Source organism: Bufo gargarizans, chromosome 1, assembly GCF_014858855.1.
Source record: "Bufo gargarizans isolate SCDJY-AF-19 chromosome 1, ASM1485885v1, whole genome shotgun sequence".
Taxonomy (NCBI): domain Eukaryota; kingdom Metazoa; phylum Chordata; class Amphibia; order Anura; family Bufonidae; genus Bufo; species Bufo gargarizans.
In genome coordinates, this window is record NC_058080.1 from 618,738,637 (window position 1) to 618,761,068 (window position 22,432).

The following is a 22,432-nucleotide window of genomic DNA, read 5'->3' on the forward strand; positions in this document are numbered from 1 at the left end:
TAGGATGGGGCAGGCGGCGGGGACATCTGCTGACCTTTGCAGGCCGGCCTCCAGGTGGTTTGTGGATAGGGTTTATCTACCTTATGGATGGTCAGGCTGATGGCACCTCCGCTTTGAAGTTCAGCCCTTGCAACTTAAAATTTAATTTAATTTCCTGAGCGAGTCTTATCCCTTCCCTCAGCAGATTCTTCTTGCCGGACAGCGGACATGCTTGGAGCCATCACCTCATTCAGTTTTTCACCACTCTTTAATCTATTGCCCTGCACCTTGACCAATATCTGCAATGACAGAGCCAATCATTATGGTTCTTAATTAGGAGACATTTTCTAGTTTTGCAGGCTGTAATGTACCTGCAGAAAAGATGTCAGGGGTGTGGGGCATTAAGGACTTGCTGTACTTTGAGGGATTGAAACCTGTTGTGTATTCTAATTATTCTTTATCAATTCTTTGCCCCAAATCTTGGGCTCTGTTCACACCGGTGTTCAGAGCCTCTGTTGCCTTCATGTTGCCAGACGTACCATTTGCTCTCACCCGAGGTATCTTGTCACCTCGTAGAGATGAGTTTTGGGATTAAGTATAGTCACCTGTGGATATGATGAATCTATTGTGTGTCTACTCATTGGTTTATCATCTCTCCCTTCCCCTACAAAAAAAATGGTGGTAAGTGATGTAATGGCTAAAAATGCTCCAGAATGCATCCTTCCCTGGATGACTAGCAGTTACTACTAAAACTAATGTGCCTTCCGAACAAAACTTTCACTGTAAGGATGACCATTATACTATATTCACATTGCTGATGTTCATGTACTGTGTATGTAACCCATGTAAAATATAAAAAAGTTTAGGACTGTGGAGTCGTTAAGCCAAAGTTCTGACTCCGACTCTTTCATAAATGGGCACTAATGTAGTAAAATGGTGACATCATGCTTTCTCTATCTATCATGGGAGAGATCAGGATACTTCAAACATAAACCATATTTATTGGAATACAATTAAAGAAATTCCAGAAATTTTCTAAATTCCTGTAAGTAAATATGTAATGCATCAAGGATTTGAAAACTTGAAAACGCTGTTATACACTTAAAGGGGTTTTGCCACTTCAGCAAATAGCATTTAATATGCAGAGAAAGTTTCCATGGTTACGACCACCCTGCAGTCCAGCAGCATGGCCGTGCTTGTACACTATAGAAAAAAGTACCAGCTTGCGCGAGCTTCCACGGTCCGGGCCACCAGAGAGGCTGGCTTTTTTCTTATAGTGTGCAAGCACGAGCACCACTGATGGATTACAGGGTGGTTGTAACCATGGAAACGAGCAGTGTATAATGTGATGGAAAAATGAACCAAGCCAGCAAAGGAGACAATATGGATAATAACAATACATTAGTAAGTGCCTTGTATTGCCTTTCTCTACATGATAAATGGATGCAGGCAGCACACATATAACATTCGTGCGCCGTCCACATTTTTTTGCGGCCACATAGAAATGAATAGGTCCACGTTTGATCTGTAAAAAAATTCAAACCGAAAATACGTTTGTGTGCATGAGGCCTAAGTGTGTATACATATGTACATAGCTCTCAGTCACTGATGGATGACCAGGGGCGGTCTTAAAGGACTGTCTTACTTCAGCAAGTGGCATTTATCATGTAAAGAAGGTAATGAGAGCCACTACCTTCTATCACATTATGCACTGCTTGTTTCCATGGTTACAACCACCCTGTAATCCAGCAGTGGTGCTCGTGCTTGCACACTGTAAGAAAAATGCCAGCCTCTCTGGTGGCCAGGGCAGTGAGAGCTCATATAAGCTAGTACTTTTTTCTATAGTGTACAAGCACAGCCATGCTGCTGGACTGCAGGGTGGTAATAACTATGTCAACTCTCTCTGCATAATAAATGCTGAAGTGTCAAAACCTATTTAATGATTGTAGGAAATCTATGAATTTGTCCTCAGAAAAAGTTAGGGTAGGTTCACATTTGCATTTAATGGATCCGGCAGAGAACAGCCTTCCAGAGTTCACTGGATCCAGCCAGACACTGCCATTCACCACCAGACCACTGAACTCTGACAGACTGTTCTATGCCGAATCCGTTAAATGCAAATGTGAACCTACCCTAAAAAAAATCTATCTATGCCCAGGAAAAGCAGAGACATGTGTGCAAGTCTAAATGGGAATAAAAGATATGTAAAAACTGCAGCTGCTATTCAGTCTGTGGCTTGTTTTCTAGGTCTTCATGATCATCTGCTCCACTGCAGCCATTGACTAGATTCGGCGGTGACTTGTCCACAAGAGACACTTTACTGCTGAAGCCAGTTATTGGCTGCAGCAGAGCAGATGTCATGCACATGCAGGGGACGAATTAAACAAGCTGAGTATAAGGGACAGGAGAGGTGAGAAGATGCAGAGTATAAGGGACAGGAGAGAACACAGGAGAGGTGAGAAGATACCAAGTATGTGGGACAGGAGAGAACACAGGAGAGGTGAGAAGATGCCGAGTATAAGGGACAGGAGAGAACAAAGGAGAGGTGAGAAGATATGAAGTATAAGGGGCAGGAGAGAACATAGGAGAGGTGAGAAGATACTGAGTATATTGGACAGGAGAGAATACAGGAGAGGTGAGAAGATACCAAGTAGGGATCGACCGATATTGATTTTTTTTTTAGGGCCGATACCGATAATTTGTGAACTTTCAGGCGTTTCAGGTGTTTTTATTTTTTTTGTTATTATTTTTTATTTTATTTTTTAACTAACTTTTAGCCCCCTTAGGGACTAGAACCCTTGTCCTATTCACCCTGATAGAGATCTATCAGGGTGAATAGGAGCTCACACTGTCCCTGCTGCTCTGTGCTTTGTGCACACAGCAGCATGGAGCTTACCATGGCAGCCAGGGCTTCAATAGCGTCCTGGCTGCCATGGTAACCGATCGGAGCCCCAGCATTACACTGCTGGGGCTCCGATCGGAGGAGCAGAGGAGAGGGGATCCTGTGGGGGGCGCACTGCGCCACCAATGTTTCTAATTCTTGGGTGGGGGTGGGGGGCGCACTGCGCCACCAATGCTTAAAGGGGTTCTGCACCTTCATTTAACTGATGATCTATCCTCTGGTGTCGGACCCCCGCCGATCAGCTGTTTGAGAAGGCAGCGGCGCTCCAGCAGTGCCACGGCTTTCTCACTGTTTACCGCCGGGCCGCCCGCCCACTGACGTCACGACTTGTATCAACTAGAGTGGGCGCGGCTAAACTCCATTCAAGTGAACAGAGCTTAGCCGCGCCCACTCTAGTTGATACAAGTCGTGACGTCAGTGGGCGGGTGGCCCGGCGGTAAATAGTGAGAAGGCAGTGGCACTGCTGGAGCGCCGCTGCCTTCTCAAACAGCTGATCGGCAGGGGTCCCGGGTGTCGGACCCCTGCCGATCAGAAGCTGATGATCTATCCAGAGGATAGATCATCAGTTAAATGAAGGTGCAGAACCCCTTTAATGCTTGGGGGGGGGGGGGGCGCCACCAATGTCTAATACTGGGGTTGGGGGTGGGGGGAACTGCACCACCAATGTCTAATACTGGGGTTGGGGGGGCGCACTGCGCCACCAATGAAGATTAATCTCTCATTTATTCATATACAGGAGGCGGGAGCTGGCTGCAGAATCACATAGACGGCTCCCGACCTCTATGAGCAGTAGCTGCGATCCGCGGCACCTGAGGGGTTAACTATCGCAGCTATTGCTCATAGAGGTCGGGAGCCGGCTATGTGATCCTGCAGCTCCCGCCTCCTGTTCAATTTGAAATTAGAATGAATGAGAGATTCCTCTTCATTGGTGGTGCAGTGGCCATAGCTCCTCCCCTTCTCTTGTCCCCTGTCCTTTCATTGGCAGCAGCACAGGGGGAGGAGACACTGCTTCCTTCTCCCCTGTGCTGCTAAGGGGAACACGGAGAGCGCTGACACAGCGCGATCTGTGTTCCCTATACGCTATCAGAATATCGGCAAAATAGATACCGATAGCGGTCAAAATCCTGAATATCGGCTGATAATATCGGTAAAACCGATAATCGGTCGATCCCTAATACCAAGTATAAGGGACAGGAGAGAATACAGGAGAGGTGAGAAGATACAGAGTAGAAGGATCCTGGCACACGACCGTATGCCCTCCGAGACATATTGTCCGTGAGCGGGCTATATGTCCCGGAGCGGCATTGATCGTGCGCACTGGAGCACACCGCTTTATAGGTTACAATGATGCTGTGCACGTCGGGCAGCCCGCGGGACAGTATGATCTTATGAGTGCAGGACGATAGCAACGCGGGCGGCCCGGCGTGCACAGCATCATTGTAATCTATGAAGCTGTGTGCTCCCGTACACACGATCAATGCCACTCCGGGATATATGGCACGGACCGTATGTCTCGGAGGGCATACAGTAGTGTGCAAGGGCCCCAAGAGAGGAGAGAACACAGGAGAAGTGAGAACTGATTTTCTATCGCCACTAGAACACTCTGCACTTATATCACTGTTTTTGAAAGATAGGGTCCTTACATTTATAGAACATAAAATATAATTATGATTATCATTTCAATTTTTTTTTCTAACTTTCTTTTAAAGTTAATAAATTAATTACACAATATTAATAACTGATAATATTCCTTTTAAGCTGGAGGCGGTACATTTCTACCAACTCTACCCAAAACTAGCTTCAACTCCATGACTCCCACTCCACAGCCCTGTCTTTTTTCATCATGATTTTTTTTAAAGCTTGGGGCTCTAACTGCAGACAGTTTTGCCTCATTATTGAGAACATGGTTGTATGGGTCATATCTGATGCATGAGGCATGAGCTCCGGAAGCACATCAGCAAGGAATCTCACTTTTTGCTCACATAAAACAGTATTGCTTGATGATAGAATGTAAGAAAATAGTGCTTGGCTGACCTGATGAGACCTTTTCACATCCGGAAATAATGATACCAGAAAAAAATTCCCGAAATCTCTCCCTAGTTCACTAGTATATCAATAACTTCTCAGTCCTTTTTAGCTCATGCTGGCTATTACTGATACCGCCAATGGTCCCTCTTTGAGCCCCTTGTAAATGTTATCTCGAATGTCTTAGATGCAACTCAGATGCAGACTGTGTTCACTAGACTTCAGAGTCTTCAGAATGTAAATCCCCTACTATTAGGGCTCATGCACACAACCGTGTGCCCTCCGAGACATACAGTCCATGAGCCGGCCATATGTCCCGGAGTGGCATACATCGTGCACACGGGAGCCTCGCAGCATCGTAGGTTACTGTGCGCATCAGCCTGCCCCATGGACTATTGTCCTGCATTTATAAGATCATATGAGTGCGGGACAATATCCCCGCGGTTGACCCGATGCACACAGCATCATAGTAACCTATGATGCTGCGAGGCTCCCGTGTGCACGATGTATGCCACTCCGGGACATATGGCCGGCTCACGGACCGTATGTCTCGGAGGGCGTACGGTTGTGTGCATGAGCCCTTAGGCTAAGTTCCCATCTGCATCGGAGGCTCTGTTTGGGACCTCTTTCACAGATTCCATCAAAGCCAGCGGACAAGAAAAAGGCTTGCATGCAGGACTTCTTTTCCGCTAAGAGAGTGAACTCTTGAACTGGCCCAAACAAGCCCTATTATAGTCAATGGGGTTTCTTTCTATGCTGTTGGCGCACTTATGGACATGTGTGTTATATTTCTTGTACTGCCCCTGTAACAGAACAATGCAGATTGATACCACTAGTGTGAACCCAGCCTTATCCTGATTGTATCTGGTTACATTTCATTGGTGCTATTCAATGACTATGAGGGAGGGAGCCTTCAGATGTGGTGAAACTGCCGCAGATTTTACAGAAGCGCAGTACAATCCATGTCGATATCTGAACGTAACACAATCCGGGTTTTCTTTCGGAATCTCTTTTGGAAAAAAATCTTCAACTTGTGAAATCATGGCAGATTTGTTGCAGAAATTTCTTCAAGTGAAAAAAAACTGTGCCATTTATCTGAATGGAGTTGTTTCTGCCACATGTATATAGGATTTTTACCCCCTAGTTAGAGGTATGGAACAGTAGAATAAACGTCCCCATGTGAGCATGCCCTAGTTTACATGCTTGCAGTGGTTCTTGTTTTATTTCTTGTTTGTTGCCTTTCTATCAGAAAATCTGCTTTTGTCCAACAACCCGGGATTCCTGCCAACCAGCATTTTGAGAAGACTCCGGCATTCACAGTAGCCCTGCGGCTTTTCCTAGGTGTTGTGCTTGGGGAGCTGGGAGAACTACTGAGAGTGCCGTTGCCTTCTCAAACAGCCGATTGATAGGGGGTCCCGGTTGTCAGACCCCCACGATCAGATACTGAAGACCAGAGCATATGTTATCAGTACATGTCCTATCGTCCATATTGTGGTAAAGACTATCCCTTTCTATTGATGGGAGGAGGATACAACAAAGAAACCTATTTAACTCTCACAGATCACTAATGGAAGGAGTCTACTGCTGAATGTGACAGACCCATCTGGCGGCATTATTCCATGTTGTGTAGAGAAGACGGGGTTATTATTGTCCACTGCTCCTCATCACATGTCCCGACTCCCTGGTAAATTATAGTGTTCCCCAGTGTCCTTGGCGCCACCTAGAATTGATTAATTGATTGATTTGTTATAATGCATCTAGAAGAGGGAACAGAAAACCTCAATATTGCTGTCGGGGTCTGCAAGCATAGTTAATTTCCACAAGATTAATGGTACAAAGCAGCGCTCATCCCACCAACTGTCCGTGTGATTCAGCCATTGTGGATTTGATGGTCTGCAGCTAAGTTCCTGGTTTATGTGTCTGAAGGGACCTTCAGAGGCTTTTCAGGGTTTAAAAAGGAAGTTATGGGGTTGTGGGCAGTGCCAGCTGCTGAGGAGTAGTTATGTGCAGCCAGTTCCCACTCAGGCTACTTTCACACTAGCGTTCGGGCGGATCCGTTCTGAACGGATCCGCTCATAATAATGCAGACGGAGGCTCCGTTCAGAACGGATCCGTCTGCATTATTTTTAGCATAGAACAGCTAAGTGTGAAAATAGCCTAGTACGGATCCGTCCAGACTTTCAATGTAAAGTCAATGGGGGACGGATCCGCTTGAAGATTGAGCCACATTGTGGCATCTTCAAACGGATCCGTCCCCATTGACTTACATTGAAAGTCTGGACGGATCCGCACGGATCCGCACGCCTCCGAACGGCCAGGCGGACACCCGAACGCTGCAAGCAGCGTTCAGCTGTCCGCCTGTCCGTGCGGAGGCGAGCGGAGCGGAGGCTGAACGCCGCCAGACTGATGCAGTCTGAGCGGATCCGCCTCCATTCAGACTGCATCAGGGCTGGACGGCTGCGTTCGGGTCCGCTCGTGAGCTCCTTCAAACGGAGCTCACGAACGGAAACCCGAACGCTAGTGTGAAAGTAGCCTAATACACATTTTGTATTGTTATTTTTTAAATGACAGGCGCTCTATATAAAAGTACTAGACAACTGCATATACTACAGTAATATATTAGTACAGTGATGGTTAACTTTTAGTATCTTTGCTTGAAAGTTTATTTTTTATTTTTATTAAGTGTAATATAATATATACCTATCACTTCTCAGAATTTGTTAGTCTGCCATACACTTTAGATAACTGTTGGCCATCCGCTATCCCTCCTGACCCTCCCTGGCCGTGCATGACTGTGTATGTGTTAAAATCCAACAACCTAATTCTTCTTTGCTCTGGCATGCCGCTGGGGGGAAGTTGGGACACTCCCTTTCACATTAGATGGTCCCTTTGAAATCATTGATTCAGCCAACATTAATTTTAAGCTAGTTTTACAATAAATTATACACAACATTTTACAAGCAGGTGAAATACCATACACTTAGGCAGCACTTAAAGGGTTGTTCTTCCCTGGGGAGTTGTGCATACACCCAGTGTAGTCGGACCCATGGTGGGTATCGTACTTACCTGGTAGGCACTACTGGGTTCCAGCTCCTATACTCTCCTGGCTCCACTAAAACTCCTGAGTGTCCGACACAGGTCACGTGGCCCCTGCAGCCAATGACTAGCTGCAGTAGTGAGCGGGGGAGTCAGAACCCAGCAGCAGGAAACCGCTAGCTAAGAATCCCACCATGGGTCTGGCCACCCTGGGAGGATCTGCAGAAAAGCTCCCCAGAGGTGAACAACCCTTTTAGTGTAGGTAAGAGCAGAATAAGTGTACTCTCTAGGTAATTGGATTCCAGTTCACCTGCCTTTTCTTGCAAGGTGCACGGATATAAAGGATGAAGCCTTGTTATAATAGGTTGGAAGGAAGGAAATCCGGCACTCAAAATTGATGAAGTCGTAGGTTCCTTTATTTGGTCAGGCGATGACCAGTGATACCCTTGTTGACTGACTGCGACTTCATCAATTTTGAGTGCCGGATTTCCTTCCTTTCAACCCAGAATAAGTGTACATATTCAGTGGAACAGATCAATAGAACGGAGAGACAGCTGTTGAGAAATAAGCCTCCCTAGGAAATACAGGGGTGTCCCAACACTCTTTTATAGATTTGGGCGCCTTTGCAGTGTTTCATGTTACAGCACTCCATTCAGTAGGTGGCTTAAGGTAGAGAAGGGGAGTTATGTTTATTTTATTTTATATAGAAATAAAAACAGGGGTGCACAACCTGCAGCCCTCGGTACCATTCTGTGTGGCCGCAACCATCTGGTAACAAACAGGTATGTCTACGTCTTGTGGCTTTTCACATGTATTTTCATGCATTCTCCTGTTTGATGGGAAGTGTAAATAGACAGTAATGGTATATACTTGGTCTTCAATATGCCATAAATACAGTATTTCAGTTGGTAATACCCCTTTAAGTTTTATTTTCGGCCCTTGAAATTGGTTCAGTCTGACAATGTGGCCCCTAACCAGAAAAGATTGTGCACCCCTGAATAAGAGGATGGTATACAAAGAAAGGTAAATCCCAGACAAAAGCAAAAACAAACAGCAGCACTCTGCAAACACAAATAATAAAGCAAATACAGTCGTGCCATACTCTGTCGAAAATGTACTAATGCTACGTTATAAATGTGAGATTCTTGGCAAGCACATTTTGTACAAAATTAGTTGTGCCTGTCTGCCAGCATCAAAGCGATCCCTTTAGGACAGGAACCTACACTAAATACTACGTCTGCTGGTGCCATACTGGCCTCCGTTAAATTCAGGGAAATCCCAGACAATCCTTTTAAACAGTAGCATGCATTTTTCTGTTATGCAGTGGTGCTTTTAAATAATTTTATTACTTTTAGAAAATGAATAACTTTACAGATGATCCACAGTCAGGCCTATGAGTACTATCCCTAAACATTGTTTGCATACCATTGAGCTACTTGTAATGTAAGCAGTAATGTATATTAAGAGGAGTTATTATTTTGAATAATCAATGTGACCCACCAAAGAATCCTCTGCAGGTTTACTTCTGAAGACGATAGAGGCCCTTTATACGGGCCAGTGATCAGCCCAATGTTCCCGATCATTGCCCAACCATCAGCCGACACAAGCAAACACCCGTCTGTCTATGATTGCAGCTTTTACTTGGTCATATGTACTTCATTCAACACCTTCTATAATCAGTGGTAAGAGCAACCATTTGTTCAAACCCTTCTAGATAATTGCCCTATGAAAATTAAGCAATTTCCCACCAACTTCCTATATAGTCTCTGCCGCCCCTATAAACAGGCCCAGGCTGGCCATATACAGTACATAGCTCCTGGCTGTATGCTATATGTACACATGCATTCTTGGCTTGGTCGAATGTGCGTGTTCTCGTTGTGGAGATGGGATTAAGGCTACTTTCACACTCGTGTTTTGGCTTTCCGTTTGTGAGATCCGTTCAGGGCTCTGAAGCAGTCCAAAACGTGTCGCAAGATATTTAGGGGGAGATTTATCAAACTGGTGTAAAGTAGAACTGGCTTGGTTGCCTATAGCAACCAATCAGATTCCACCATTCACTTTTCGCAGCTCTTTTGGAAAATGAAAGGTGGAATCTGGTTGCTATGGGCAACTAAGCCAGTTCTACTTTACACCAGTTTGATAAATGTCCTCCTTGGTGTTCAAGTGAAATTGGTTTTTGGCCATGTGAAAATCTGCAAGATTTGGCCGATTCGGACCGCCAGTTAAAATATATATTTAATCGGCCATTTTTTTTTTACTTTTTATACATTTATTAGTAAGTTTGGAGAAAAATGTATGTAATATTATCTGTCATTTCTTTGTATCCTTTGAAGTTTTTCCTCTTTTCTTTCTACTTTTAGCATATGTTTTTATGTGTTTGAGGTGGAGCTATGTGTTGACTGTGTCCACCTGATATGCTTGACCTGCCCCTTATTTAAGACCAGTATCTTACACTATTATGTGTATTCAGGAATTACTGGTCCGCAGAAGCCGTTTCCACTATAATGTATTATAGCATGCTCCCTGTAGTGGAGGGGGTCAGTGTGTGCACGTTAGATTGTGTAGCGGCACACCACCTATGAGTAGTAAAGGGGGCTCATACTTGTCTCTGGGGTTCGGCTGTACTTTGTATCCCTCCTGATGGATTGCACATGTATTGGACTAAATACATTTGAGCCTTGTTCTGTCGGATGACGTACTATGGAGCTATGTTGCTGAGGCACCGTACAGCTTCAGTGCCTGCGGATCCATAGGACCTCCGTGTTCCTCTCTGCGCCCCTGTGCAGGTATGCCATGTGTCAGAGCCTTGTCTGGATGCAGAGCTCGGAGGCTGTCCCCCTGGGGTCCTGCATCAGGGCATAGTTCTCTCTCATTCGCTCTGTGCTTGTGTGAGTTTCCTTCAGATACTCCAGTTTTCACACCCCACAATATATACATGAAAATGACTTGATGTGACTATCTTAAGATACGTGAGCTTCCAGATGTAGCGAGGAACATGCCAGGGCTTTATATTAGTGAGGACGGACTCCTGCTGCTTTTTACTACCAGCTCTTTATGGCTCTGAGCTAATGGACTGAGCCATAAATCTGGGACCTTTCTGTTTGCCGTGAAGTACTTGAAGGTGGTCACTCTGTCTTCCAGATTAATCTGTTACTAAAACGCTTTTTCCTCTACATGACATTCTTCTTCAGTGCGAAGGAAGAGGAAAGTAAACTGGGAAATGCCAGGCATACTGCTTTGTCCGGAGTTCCTATTGTGTATTCTTGACTTGCGGCCAGATCCTGCAGCTCCTCAGCACTGGCTGAATACACAATCCTGATCTGGCCCTTGTTTCACACTAAGAATATGGAAATAAACAATTGCGGTTATTGCCTGTTTCTATTAAATAAATCACATTGCGGTTACACGAGCTAAAATAAAACCAATCCTCATTTTTTTGTTTTATTCAAGCATATAGGAAAAGTGGTTTCCTAAAGTAATTACCGTAGTCCTATCTATGCTCACATTTTCCATTGCCTCCGTTCCTCCCCTACAGCAGTTTTGATAAATCTCCCCCGGTATATGCACATAGTCACCAGGAGCCAAGCAGCCATGTAGAAGACCTTATAAAAGTTGGTGGTGACATTTGTATTTTTAGTGATTTTATATTCTTAGGATGGATGTGGAGAATCATTTCATTTCCTTTTTGTTTGAGTTGTGCACATTGTCACCGGCCAGCCGAGTGATTCCATTCCCAGGAGCAGCTGTCACCTTTATATTGGGATAGACCGAGCAGATCCCCCTTCGTGTGGTGCACCCGTGACTGTATATGCTGTTCCCGATGTGTAAGGTTAGGCTCTGATCATTAAGATTCAGGGTGGGACTTCTCAGATTTCCTTTTAGGAAGTTAGCTGTAGGGTGTCTCAGTCTTCATCTGAGCTTCACGCAGACTGAAGAGTGGAAGGAGCAACTGCAGAAGAGTGCTGTCAGTGTTGTCTCGCTATTACCGGGGCTCTGCACAGCATTGTGGGGGGGACTTCACATGACTTTATGGTCTTTGGAAATCTTTTCCTCACTTAAGGAGGTATTCAGACCTACATGAAGCCCAAGGTAAGTGTGGAATATTAATGGAATCTTCTATCTGGTTATCTAGAACGCAGGGAAAGGCTACTAGTTGATCAGGGTGTACTCCCAACCAAGCATGATGAGCACCTCTTTACAGAGATGCTGGATGTCAGTACCATATTAGTATATAGGGTATGTGCCTGCTTGTTTGTGCATCAACTCTTTGGTGAAAAGTGCCATGGACGCTTGTAGACGCCTAAAGGTTTTATGTATAAACGCCTTTGTGTAAAATATTGTCATATTGCAGTAAATGGCATTGAGTGATTTTTACAACTTTAATCTACTGAAGTGCGTGTGTGACTACTGGCCCCCACTCTGTGTAGAAAGGCGCTGTGCTGTGCCTGAGCCAAGGCATGAAAAATTATATCATGAGCAAGATATTCTGAGGGATGGGACAGAACCATAGATCGCTCCACTGCCTTGTGTGAATGGGGCTTTGCAGTCACGTACTACACTCAAGACATTGTGGCTTTATAATTGTATTCCTATGTTGTGTTTCTGCTGTATCTACTAGAAAAGCAAAGCACTTCTGGACTCATAACAGGGGCAGCCATTTATCTTCTGCCTGTGCAATTCTGTTATAGGAGCAAATGCCCTGCGAGAGGGTGGACATATTACAGGTGCCCCCTGTGCCCTCCGCTGCCACTGAACAATTTTTGACCTGAGGGCACTGTGGTTCCTTAATCAGTAAGTAATAGGAGCCAGCACTTATGACTCATGCCCCCTTGTCTTATGCTTGGCACCAGAGAGCGTTAGATAAATTGCATGCACAATTCTTTATTATATTACTGTTGTTTAGTTTGTTTCAAAGAATAATGTTGACATGGAGCCCGTTTTGCAGCGGTTGGGGGCAGCGGGCTGCTCTTGGGCTGATAATAGGCATTCCTAATCTGTCACAATGGTGGGCTCATTTAACCATGTAACTGGTCGAGAACTACAGGCCCAGTTATTAGTGGTTGTTCTATGGAAATATTATTTTAGATGTACGTACAGTATGCTTATCAGTGGATTTAATTTTCCTATGTTTCCAGACAGAATAATAAGCTGCTACAGCTATTTAAGCTGGCAGCACATGCCAAGGTGACATTTTGCCATTCCTTCTTGTGCAGTACATCAAGCACACTTTTTTTAAGCTCAGGCAGTAGGGTAGGACTTTCTATTTTTATAGATATACAGTGGAAGTCAGTGGCATAGGTATCCAAATGCTGCACAGTACACACCTGTATATAGCCATGACCCTGTGGTTTTATGTTGTCATAAGCTCATATGGCTGCACCAGAAATGGTACGCTTCTCTTCTAGAGCGCGATATAAGGACAGAAAAATATAACCTGTCCTATTATTGTCTGCAAATCACTTTCTGTGGATCCATTCAAGTCAATGGTTCCGCCCAAAAAAATGGAATGCAACTGTATGTCATTCATTTTTGCAGAACCATCTGTTTTACGTTTTATGCCCAACCCACTTTTGCTATGTGCTTAGTGTTCACAAATATTGGCTGAGCACATGTGCAGGAAAGGGACTGAGGCCTAGATTAGTTGTTGATCAGAGCTTGGAAGATGGTTGTGCAGAGCCTAATTTCTCTTATACAAGAAAGACCCCAAATCTGGGACACCCACAGTGAGGGCTAGCCAAGGAGTGTGCATGGGAGGAGGTTGCGCGACACACTGCTGCCGACCTAATGGGATAAGGGAAATTCCAAAAAGCTCTGTGACCTAGGTAAGACCACCCATGCTTAAGTTTTGGTTTATGATAATTTATTTGTGTCTACATTTTAAGCAGCTACGTAGCCATAGGGGAAGCAGGAGTAGTCTGTGTTTTGCGCCACAACTATGAAGGGAGACACCCGGGAGCATTTAAATTAATTGCAAAGATGTACCTCCTCCTCAGTACTTGTTTTGACAGTTAACTCTTAAAAATGCATAATTTGTATGAAGTCTATGTTGTGTCTTCAACACTTTTCACATTTTTGCGCTATTTTAAAGCATAGTGTAATTGGCATAGAGGTCTTGAAATGCAAGTCCTGCAGATCCAGGCCGTCCATGACGAGTCTGGTCCAGTCCTGTGGACGAAGAATAGGTACCAGACTCCTCTAAACCACATCTAAGGAAGCATCATGAATCCTGATGAAGTTGTGCAGGATCACACATGCTTTAATAACCAGGGTGGCATTGTCCGGTGCCATCTGTAAGGATGACAGGAATACTCTCCACTTGTTGTTAAGTATTCCAAACGCACACTCAACATACCGACGGGCTCTAGTCAGCCGATAGTTAAATATACGTCGCCTGTCATGCACATTGCTTCTGGGGAAGGGTTGCATTACATGTGGGGCCAAAGCAAAACCTTCATCAGCCACTATTACTAATGGAGTTCGGGGACCTGCAGAACCGGGCAGCCTTCTGGGCTCTGGGAGGGCTAGTTGGTTGGCATGAAGTCTCTCACTCAATCTGGAAGAACTGAAAATGCGCGCATCTGCAGTGCTCCTATAGGCCCCGATATCCACAATTATAAACTTATATGTAGTGTCAGCTAAAGCCAACAGCGCAATGGAAAAGTATTGCTTATAATTGTAGTACCGGGATCCTGAGTGAGGCGGCTTAACACATGTGTTTGACATCCAGGCCCCCAATGCAGTTTGGAAACTGCGCATCTAGATGAAAGCCCTCAGCAATTCGGATCCAATCCTCTGCTTTGGGCTCAGGCATCACCGTGTCCCGGAGTTGCTGCCAAATCACTTTGCATGTTTGACGAACAATCCCAGAAATAGTTGACACTCCCAGCAGGAACTGAAAATACGAAATTACGTCTCCAGAAACCTGTAGGAAAAAAAAAATTTGGTCAATGTATTAACTAGACACCACTGGGGTCACTAATCATACTGGTGTAAAGTACAACGGACTTAGTTAGTCGCCCATAGGAAAGAATCAGATTACACCTTTCTTTTTCAAAAGGAGCTGTCCAAACTGAAAGGTTAGATATGAATGTTTGCTACAGGCAGCTAAGCCAGTTCTACGCGACAACAGATATTTACACATAGCGAGTCTAGCACACTTAATATCCCAAATAATATCATCACATTATTTAGAGAACCATTGCAATAAATACACCTACCTCAGCGTAACGATGAGCCGTTCCTCTGGAGAAATGCAGCGCCTCATATTTGTGTCCTGGTAGGTGAGGCCAGGGCGCAGAGACGCTAACAAAATGTCAAAACTGCTCACAGACATACGACAAAACCCATAAAAATTTCTCAGGATGCTGTTGCAAATCTATGTACAGCGTGTGGAAGTGGCCCTTCCTGCTCCGCTGACAGACAATTGGGTGAACCCACTGCCGCCTCCTCCTCGGTTCGTGGGTCAGCATAGTTGGCTGCTGTACACCGTGCCGAGAAAGCAGCCAGCACAGGAGGAACTCTTCCTCAAAGTCGTCAGCCGTGATACAACAGATAGCTAAAGTCAGAAACCAATTCCAGCAAAACGTTGACGTCTAACAAAGCTCTCATTGCTGCAAAAAGCTGCATCAAATGGAGTCTGGACAATCGCATGACCAGCTTATACAGGGGTGTGAAAAAGGGGAAGAGTCCAAAGTTCTTCTGACTAGTTCCTGCTTCTGTTACCGCAAAAAAAACGGATGACATACGGACATGTTTTTGTGGAAAAACGGAATGGAATCAGTATATACGGAAACAAAAGGGAACAACCGATTCGTAAAATACGGAACGTTAGGCCCAACGTTCGTGTGCATGAGTCCTAAAGCTGAGCCTTCAGCTCTATGCCTGTTATTATGTAATCATCGTTGACATGTTCTACTTGGATATTTTTCCTTGATTTGATTTCATGTTCAGATGGCTGTCAGTCACTGAATAGAATACATGTAAGGAATCTATACAATAATTCCTTTGTTGTGCTTTTACATACAGGAAGCCCACAGGTGTCAGGTTTAGTGCACTTCTGAGGTTTAACCTCCTATAAATGACCTTGCTGTGTTATACTAGAGATGGTTTCTCTATCGCCATATGTTTATTATCCTATAATCCTTGAACAGTCGTCATAATGACATCCAAAGCTTCACATTTTATGTGTCATTTACTGTCATGTAATTTAACGCCATTGCATTTATGACATACAGTTCATGGTCTTGTAAAAGTAATCGCATTGAATTCACTTGGGTCTCCAATGTACCTGAATTAAGTAAAGCATATTCAAGCTATTTACTTTCCTTGAATTTGCACATTGTAGAAATTCATGCTGAAGCGCACCATTGTTAACCACTTCAGCCCCGCTAGGTGAAACCCCCTTCATGACCAGAGCACTTTTTACACTTCGGCACTACACTACTTTCACCGTTTATCGCTCGGTCATGCAACTTACCATACAAATGAATTTTACCTCCTTTTCTTCTCACTAATAGAGCTTTCATTTGGTGGTATTTCATTGCTGCTGGCATTTTTACTTTTTTTGTTATTAATCAAAATGTAACGATTTTTTTGCAAAAAAATTACATTTTTCACTTTCAGCTGTAAAATTTTGCAAAAAAAAAACGACATCCATATATAAATTTTTCGCCAAATTTATTGTTCTACATGTCTTTGATATAAAAAAAAATGTTTGGGCAAAAATAAAAATGGTTTGGGTAAAAGTTATAGCATTTACAAACTATGGTACAAAAATGTGAATTTCCGCTTTTTGAAACAGCTCTGACTTTCTGAGCACCTGTCATGATTCCTGAGGTTCTACAATGCCCAAACAGTAGAAAACCCCCACAAATGACCCCATTTCGGAAAGTAGACACCCTAAGGTATTCGCTGATGGGCATAGTGAGTTCATAGAACTTTTTATTTTTTGTCACAAGTTAGCGGAAAATGATGATGATTTTTTTATTTTATTTTTTTTCTTACAAAGTCTCATATTCCACTAACTTGCGACAAAAAATAAAAAATTCTAGGAACTCGCCATGCCCCTCACGGAATACCTTGGGGTGTCTTCTTTCCAAAATGGGGTCACTTGTGGGGTAGTTATACTGCCCTGGCAATTTAGGGGCCCAAATGTGTGAGAAGAACTTTGCAATCAAAATGTGTAAAAAATGACCGGTGAAATCCAAAAGGTGCACTTTGGAATATGTGCCCCTTTGCCCACCTTGGCAGCAAAAAAGTGTGACACATCTGGTATCGCCGTACTCAGGAGAAGTTGGGGAATGTGTTTTGGGGTGTCATTTTACATATACCCATGCTGGGTGAGAGAAATATCTTGGCAAAAGACAACTTTTCCCATTTTTTTATACAAAGTTGGCATTTGACCAAGATATTTTTCTCACCCAGCATGGGTATATGTAAAATGACACCCCAAAACACATTCCCCAACTTCTCCTGAGTACGGCGATACCAGATGTGTGACACTTTTTTGCAGCCTAGATGCGCAAAGGGGCCCAAATTCCTTTTAGGAGGGCATTTTTAGACATTTGGATCCCAGACTTCTTCTCACGCTTTAGGGCCCCTAAAAAGCCAGGGCAGTATAAATACCCCACATGTGACCCCACTTTGGAAAGAAGACACCCCAAGGTATCCAATGAGGGGCCTGGCAAGTTCATAGAATTTTTTTTTTTTTTGCATAAGTTAGCGGAAATTGATTATTATTTTTTTTTCTCACAAAGTCTCACTTTCCGCTAACTTAGGACAAAAATTTAAATCTTTCATGGACTCAATATGCCCCTCAGCAAATACCTTGGGGTGTCTTCTTTCCAAAATGGGGTCAGTTGTGGGGTGTTTGTACTGCCCTGGCATTTGAGGGTCTCCGCAATCATTACATGTATGGCCAGCATTAGGAGTTTCTGCTATTCTCCTTATATTGAGCATACAGGTAATGAGATTTTTTTTTCCGTTCAGCCTCTGGGCTGAAAGAAAAAAATGAACGGCACAGATTTCTTCATTCGCATCGATCAATGTGGATGAAAAAATCTCTGCCCAAAAAAAAAAATGGAGGGGAAAGGCGTCTGCCAGGACATAGGAGCTCCGCCCTACATCCATACCCACTTAGCTCGTATGCCCTGGCAAACCAGATTTCTCCATTCACATCAATCGATGTGGATGAATAAATCATTGCCGGGATTTATTATTTTTTTTTTTATATATACATATATATATACAAAGTGCTTGCCAAAGCATAGGAACGCCGCCTCCTCCTCAGCTCGTATGCCTCGGCAAACGTATCTGTCACTGCAGAGGAGAAAATCCCGTCTTGCAGCGCCGCATACACCGACTTGCGTGTAATCTGACAGCAGCGCAATGCTTCTGTCAGAATGCACATCGGTGCTGCAGCTAGTCAATCGGTTGGTCCACCTGGAAGGTAAAAAAAGAAAAAAAAAAAAAAAAGAAAAAACCAGGCCGCAACGCAATAATTTTTATTAACTTTGCAACAGAACATATAAACTTTAACTTTTTTAACTGAACATTAACGTGTTTGCTTACTGGTGTGTTTTTTTTTTTTGTTTTTTTACCTTTATAGAACAAACCTCTCCTTCCCCATGGGTCAATGTGCAAAGCGCAAATCGCCCAAAGATGTGGCGAAGTGCGTTATGCACTTTGTCCCATGTGAAAGGAGACGTTTGCAGCAGCAGTGAGTGAATGGGCCCTAATAGCCCTGTGTGCCTGTCCTGGTGAGATGATCCCTATGCTAATAGTGTACCTGTGAGTGGTACTTCCGGAAACACTCTCCAAAGCATAGGGCAGGGTGGTCCGGACAGTCAGGACAGAAATAGCGGGTGTCACGCCTTATTCCACTCCTGCTACAGACACAACATCTTTTTCGGGGTGACTGTTGGGTTGAGGTACCAGGAACGACATTGGGGAAATGTCGCTCGTGTAGACGGCTAACTACACTGGTGGTTGGGGCCACGGAACCTCCTGTATCCAGGAGGTTCTCGATGATCTCTTCCTGAAATTTGAGGAAGGATCCAGTTCTCCCAGCCTTACTGTAGAGAACAAAACTATTGTACAGAGCCAATTGAATTAAATATACAGACACCTTCTTATACCAGCGTCTGGTGCGTCGGGAAACTAAATACGGAGACAACATCTGGTCATTGAAGTCGACCCCTCCCATGTGGATGTTATAGTCGTGGACTGAGAGGGGCTTTTCAATGACACGGGTTGCTCGCTCAATTTGTATTGTCACGCTTGTCTCTCCATTTCACCGCGAGCAGTTCTTCGTTACACAGTGCGGCCCTCTGCCCCCTTGCAAGACGGGTGGTAACGAGCCGTTGGGGGAAGCCCGCGCGACTAGTTCGCGCGGTACCACAGGCGCCAATCCGTTCTAGAAACAAATGCCTAAAGAGGGCCACACTTGTGTAAAAATTGTCCACATAAAGATGGTACCCCTTGCCGAATAAGGGTGACACCAAGTCCCAAACTGTCTTCCCACTGCTCCCCAGGTAGTCAGGGCAACCGACCAGCTCCAGGGTCTGATCTTTTCCCTCATAGACCCGAAATTTGTGGGTATAGCCTGTGGCCCTTTCACAGAGCTTATACAATTTGACCCCATACCGGGCGCGCTTGCTTGGGATGTATTGTTTGAAGCCAAGGCGCCCGGTAAAATGTATCAGGGACTTGTCTATGCAGATGTTTTGCTCTGGGGTATAAATATCTGCAAATTTCTGGTTGAAATGGTCTATGAGGGGCCGAATTTTGTGGAGCCGGTCAAAAGCAGGGTGGCCCCTGGGACGGGAGGCGGTGTTGTCACTAAAGTGCAGGAACCGCAGGATGGCCTCAAAACGTGCCCTGGACATGGCAGCAGAGAACATGGGCATGTGATGAATCGGGTTCGTGGACCAATATGACCGCAATTCATGCTTTTTTGTCAGGCCCATGTTGAGGAGGAGGCCCAGAAAAGTTTTAAGTTCGGAAACTTGGACTGGTTTCCACCGGAAAGGCTGGGCATAAAAGCTTCCCGGGTTAGCGGTGATAAATTGTGTGGCATACCTGTTTGTTTCGGCCACAACTATGTCTAAAAGCTCCGCAGTCAAGAACAGCTCAAAAAAATCCCAGGGCCGAACCGATCTGAGCCGTCTCAACCCGAACTCCAGACTGGGCAGTGAAAGGGAAAACTACAGGTGCGGCTGAAGTTGGGGACTGCCAATCAGGGTTTGCCAGCACCTCTGGGATTCTAGGGGCTCTACGGGCACGTCTTTGCGGTGGCTGCGACGGGGTCATTACTGCACGTGCCACCGTACCAGCTTCAACTGCCCTTCTGGTGCTCGCTACTTCACCAGGTTGTACGGCAGTGCTGGTACTAGGTCCAGGAAGGACTGGGCTGCTGGTGTATGCCTCACCACGTAATCCGACAGCACCAGCCCCACTCTGCTGCTCTTGAAGCGGATCCTGCGCAACCTGCGGTCTAGCGACACAGGGCCGGGTATGCCTGGTGGTATCAGGGACCCCAGCCTCCTCGTCCGAACTTTGGGTCAGAGAGCCACTGCTTTCTACAGGTTCGTATTCTGACCCGCTGGATTCATCAGATGAGGGTTCCCACTCCTCATCCGACTGGGTCAGAAGCCTGTAGGCCTCTTCAGAGGAATACCCCCTGTTAGACATGTGGGCAACTAAATTTAGGGGTATTCCCTGAGACTACCCAAGAAAAAAAAAGCAAGCCTGTCTTACAAAGGGGAGGCTAGCGAAGTACCGGAGGCCGCTGCGGTTGATAAAAAATATCAAAACTGATTTTTTTTATCGCCGCAGTGCGTGTAAAGTGAATGTGCAGTGATCAAAAAAAAAATTTTTTTTTGTCACTGCGGTGGGGCGGGTGTGGGCGAACGCACGTGTGGGCGACCGATCAGGCCTGATCGAGCAAACACTGCGTTTTGGGTGGAGGGCGAACTAAAGTGACACTAATACAATTATAGATCTGACCGTGATCAGTTTTGATCACTTCCAGATACTATAAAAGTACAAATGCTGATTAGCGATACGCTAATCAGCGAATAACGGACTGCGGTGCGGTGGGCTGGGCGCTAACTGATCGCTAACTACCTAACCAAGGGACCCTAAACTATACCTAAAACCTAACGGTCAATAACAGTGAAAAAAAAAAGTGACAGTTTGCACTGATCACTTTTTTCTTTTCACTTGTGATTGACAGGGTTGATCATAGGGTTAATTGGGGTTCAGGGGGGTGATCAGGGGCTAAAGTGTAGTGTTTGGTGTACTCACTGTGAAGCCTGCTCCTCTGCTGGATCCAACCGACGAAAAGAACCAGCAGAGGAGCAGGCAGCCATATAACAGATCATATTTACTAATATGATCTGCTATCTGGCACTTTGATTGGATTTTTTAAAAATCAGCAACCTGCCAGCCACGATCATTGGCTGGCAGGTTGCTGACGAAATACTGCTGTGCGAAATGCCGGCGCGAACTGCGCATGCGCGCGCCATCTCGCGTCTCGCGTCTCGCGAGATGACGCGTATATGCGTGACTGTGCGCAGCGCTGCCACCTCCGGAACGCACATGTGCGTTAGGCAGGTCCGGAGGTGGTTAAAGGGGTTTTACCATCTAAGACAATGTGCATATCGCTAGGATATGCCCCCATTGTCTGATAGGTGCGGGTCCCACCTCTGGAGCGGGGAGAGCTGTGGCTGGAGGACCCCGGGGTCCGTCCACCACCTAGCACTGCTCCCATGTGCGGCCCCTGCTCATATTCATTTCTATGGGGCAGACGGAAATAGCCGAGCCAGTAGTCCGCTATTTTCGGCGGCCCCATAGAAATGAATGGAGGGCGGCTGCGCATGCACACTGCGCTCTTCGTTAATTTCCCCACTTCGTTCTCATTGTAGGTGCGGGTCCCAGTGGGACCCACACCTATGAGACAATGGGGGCATATCCTAGCGATATGCCCCCATTGTCTGAGATGGTAAAATCCCTTAATTACAAACATGGTGCATGATCATCTGTTTGCAGTATTTGATTTTGTTTTACTATAGAGCAGACAACATCTGTGCTTTTAACTTTGGCAGGCAGTTCTGGCGGAAGAACAGACTGCCGAAGTTTACCGTATCTGGGTGTATTTTACGGAGTTTACCGTATGCTGCGTGTATTTTAGTTTTTTTGTCCAGTCGTAAGCCGACGTGTACGCTAGATACAGTGAATTCTGGCAGTTTGTTCCTCCAGCCGTACTGTGACATACTGTATTTTCCACCCTTTAGAGGAGGAAAATAAGAAAAAAAATTTTTCATCAGAACTCCGATCAGACACCCCAATGTTAATCATACCTCATGGTTTACAAGGCCAACAGGTGAAGACAAGGGAACGATGAGTACAGAGAGCACTATATTGGTCCTACTGTACTGAGTGCTTCCGTAATGGCTAGCTTGAGAATAAGGACTCTCAAATGTAGAATTT

At 45.1% G+C, this 22,432-nt stretch overlaps 1 protein-coding gene across 4 annotated transcripts in view; it reads left to right on the top strand.

The window, feature by feature from the left end:
- MCC (MCC regulator of WNT signaling pathway) overlaps positions 1 to 22,432 on the top strand; it is a 310,501-nt gene that overhangs the window by 110,400 nt on the left and 177,669 nt on the right. The window contains exon 1 of one of the 4 annotated variants that reach the window (XM_044275930.1): positions 11,872 to 12,031. The exons of the other annotated variants lie outside the window; for them this stretch is intronic. Coding sequence (XP_044131865.1) covers positions 12,020 to 12,031 — 12 coding nt within the window. The 5' untranslated portion in view covers positions 11,872 to 12,019. Of the gene's footprint in view, positions 1 to 11,871; positions 12,032 to 22,432 lie in introns of those variants that run through there. 4 annotated transcript variants of the gene reach the window in all.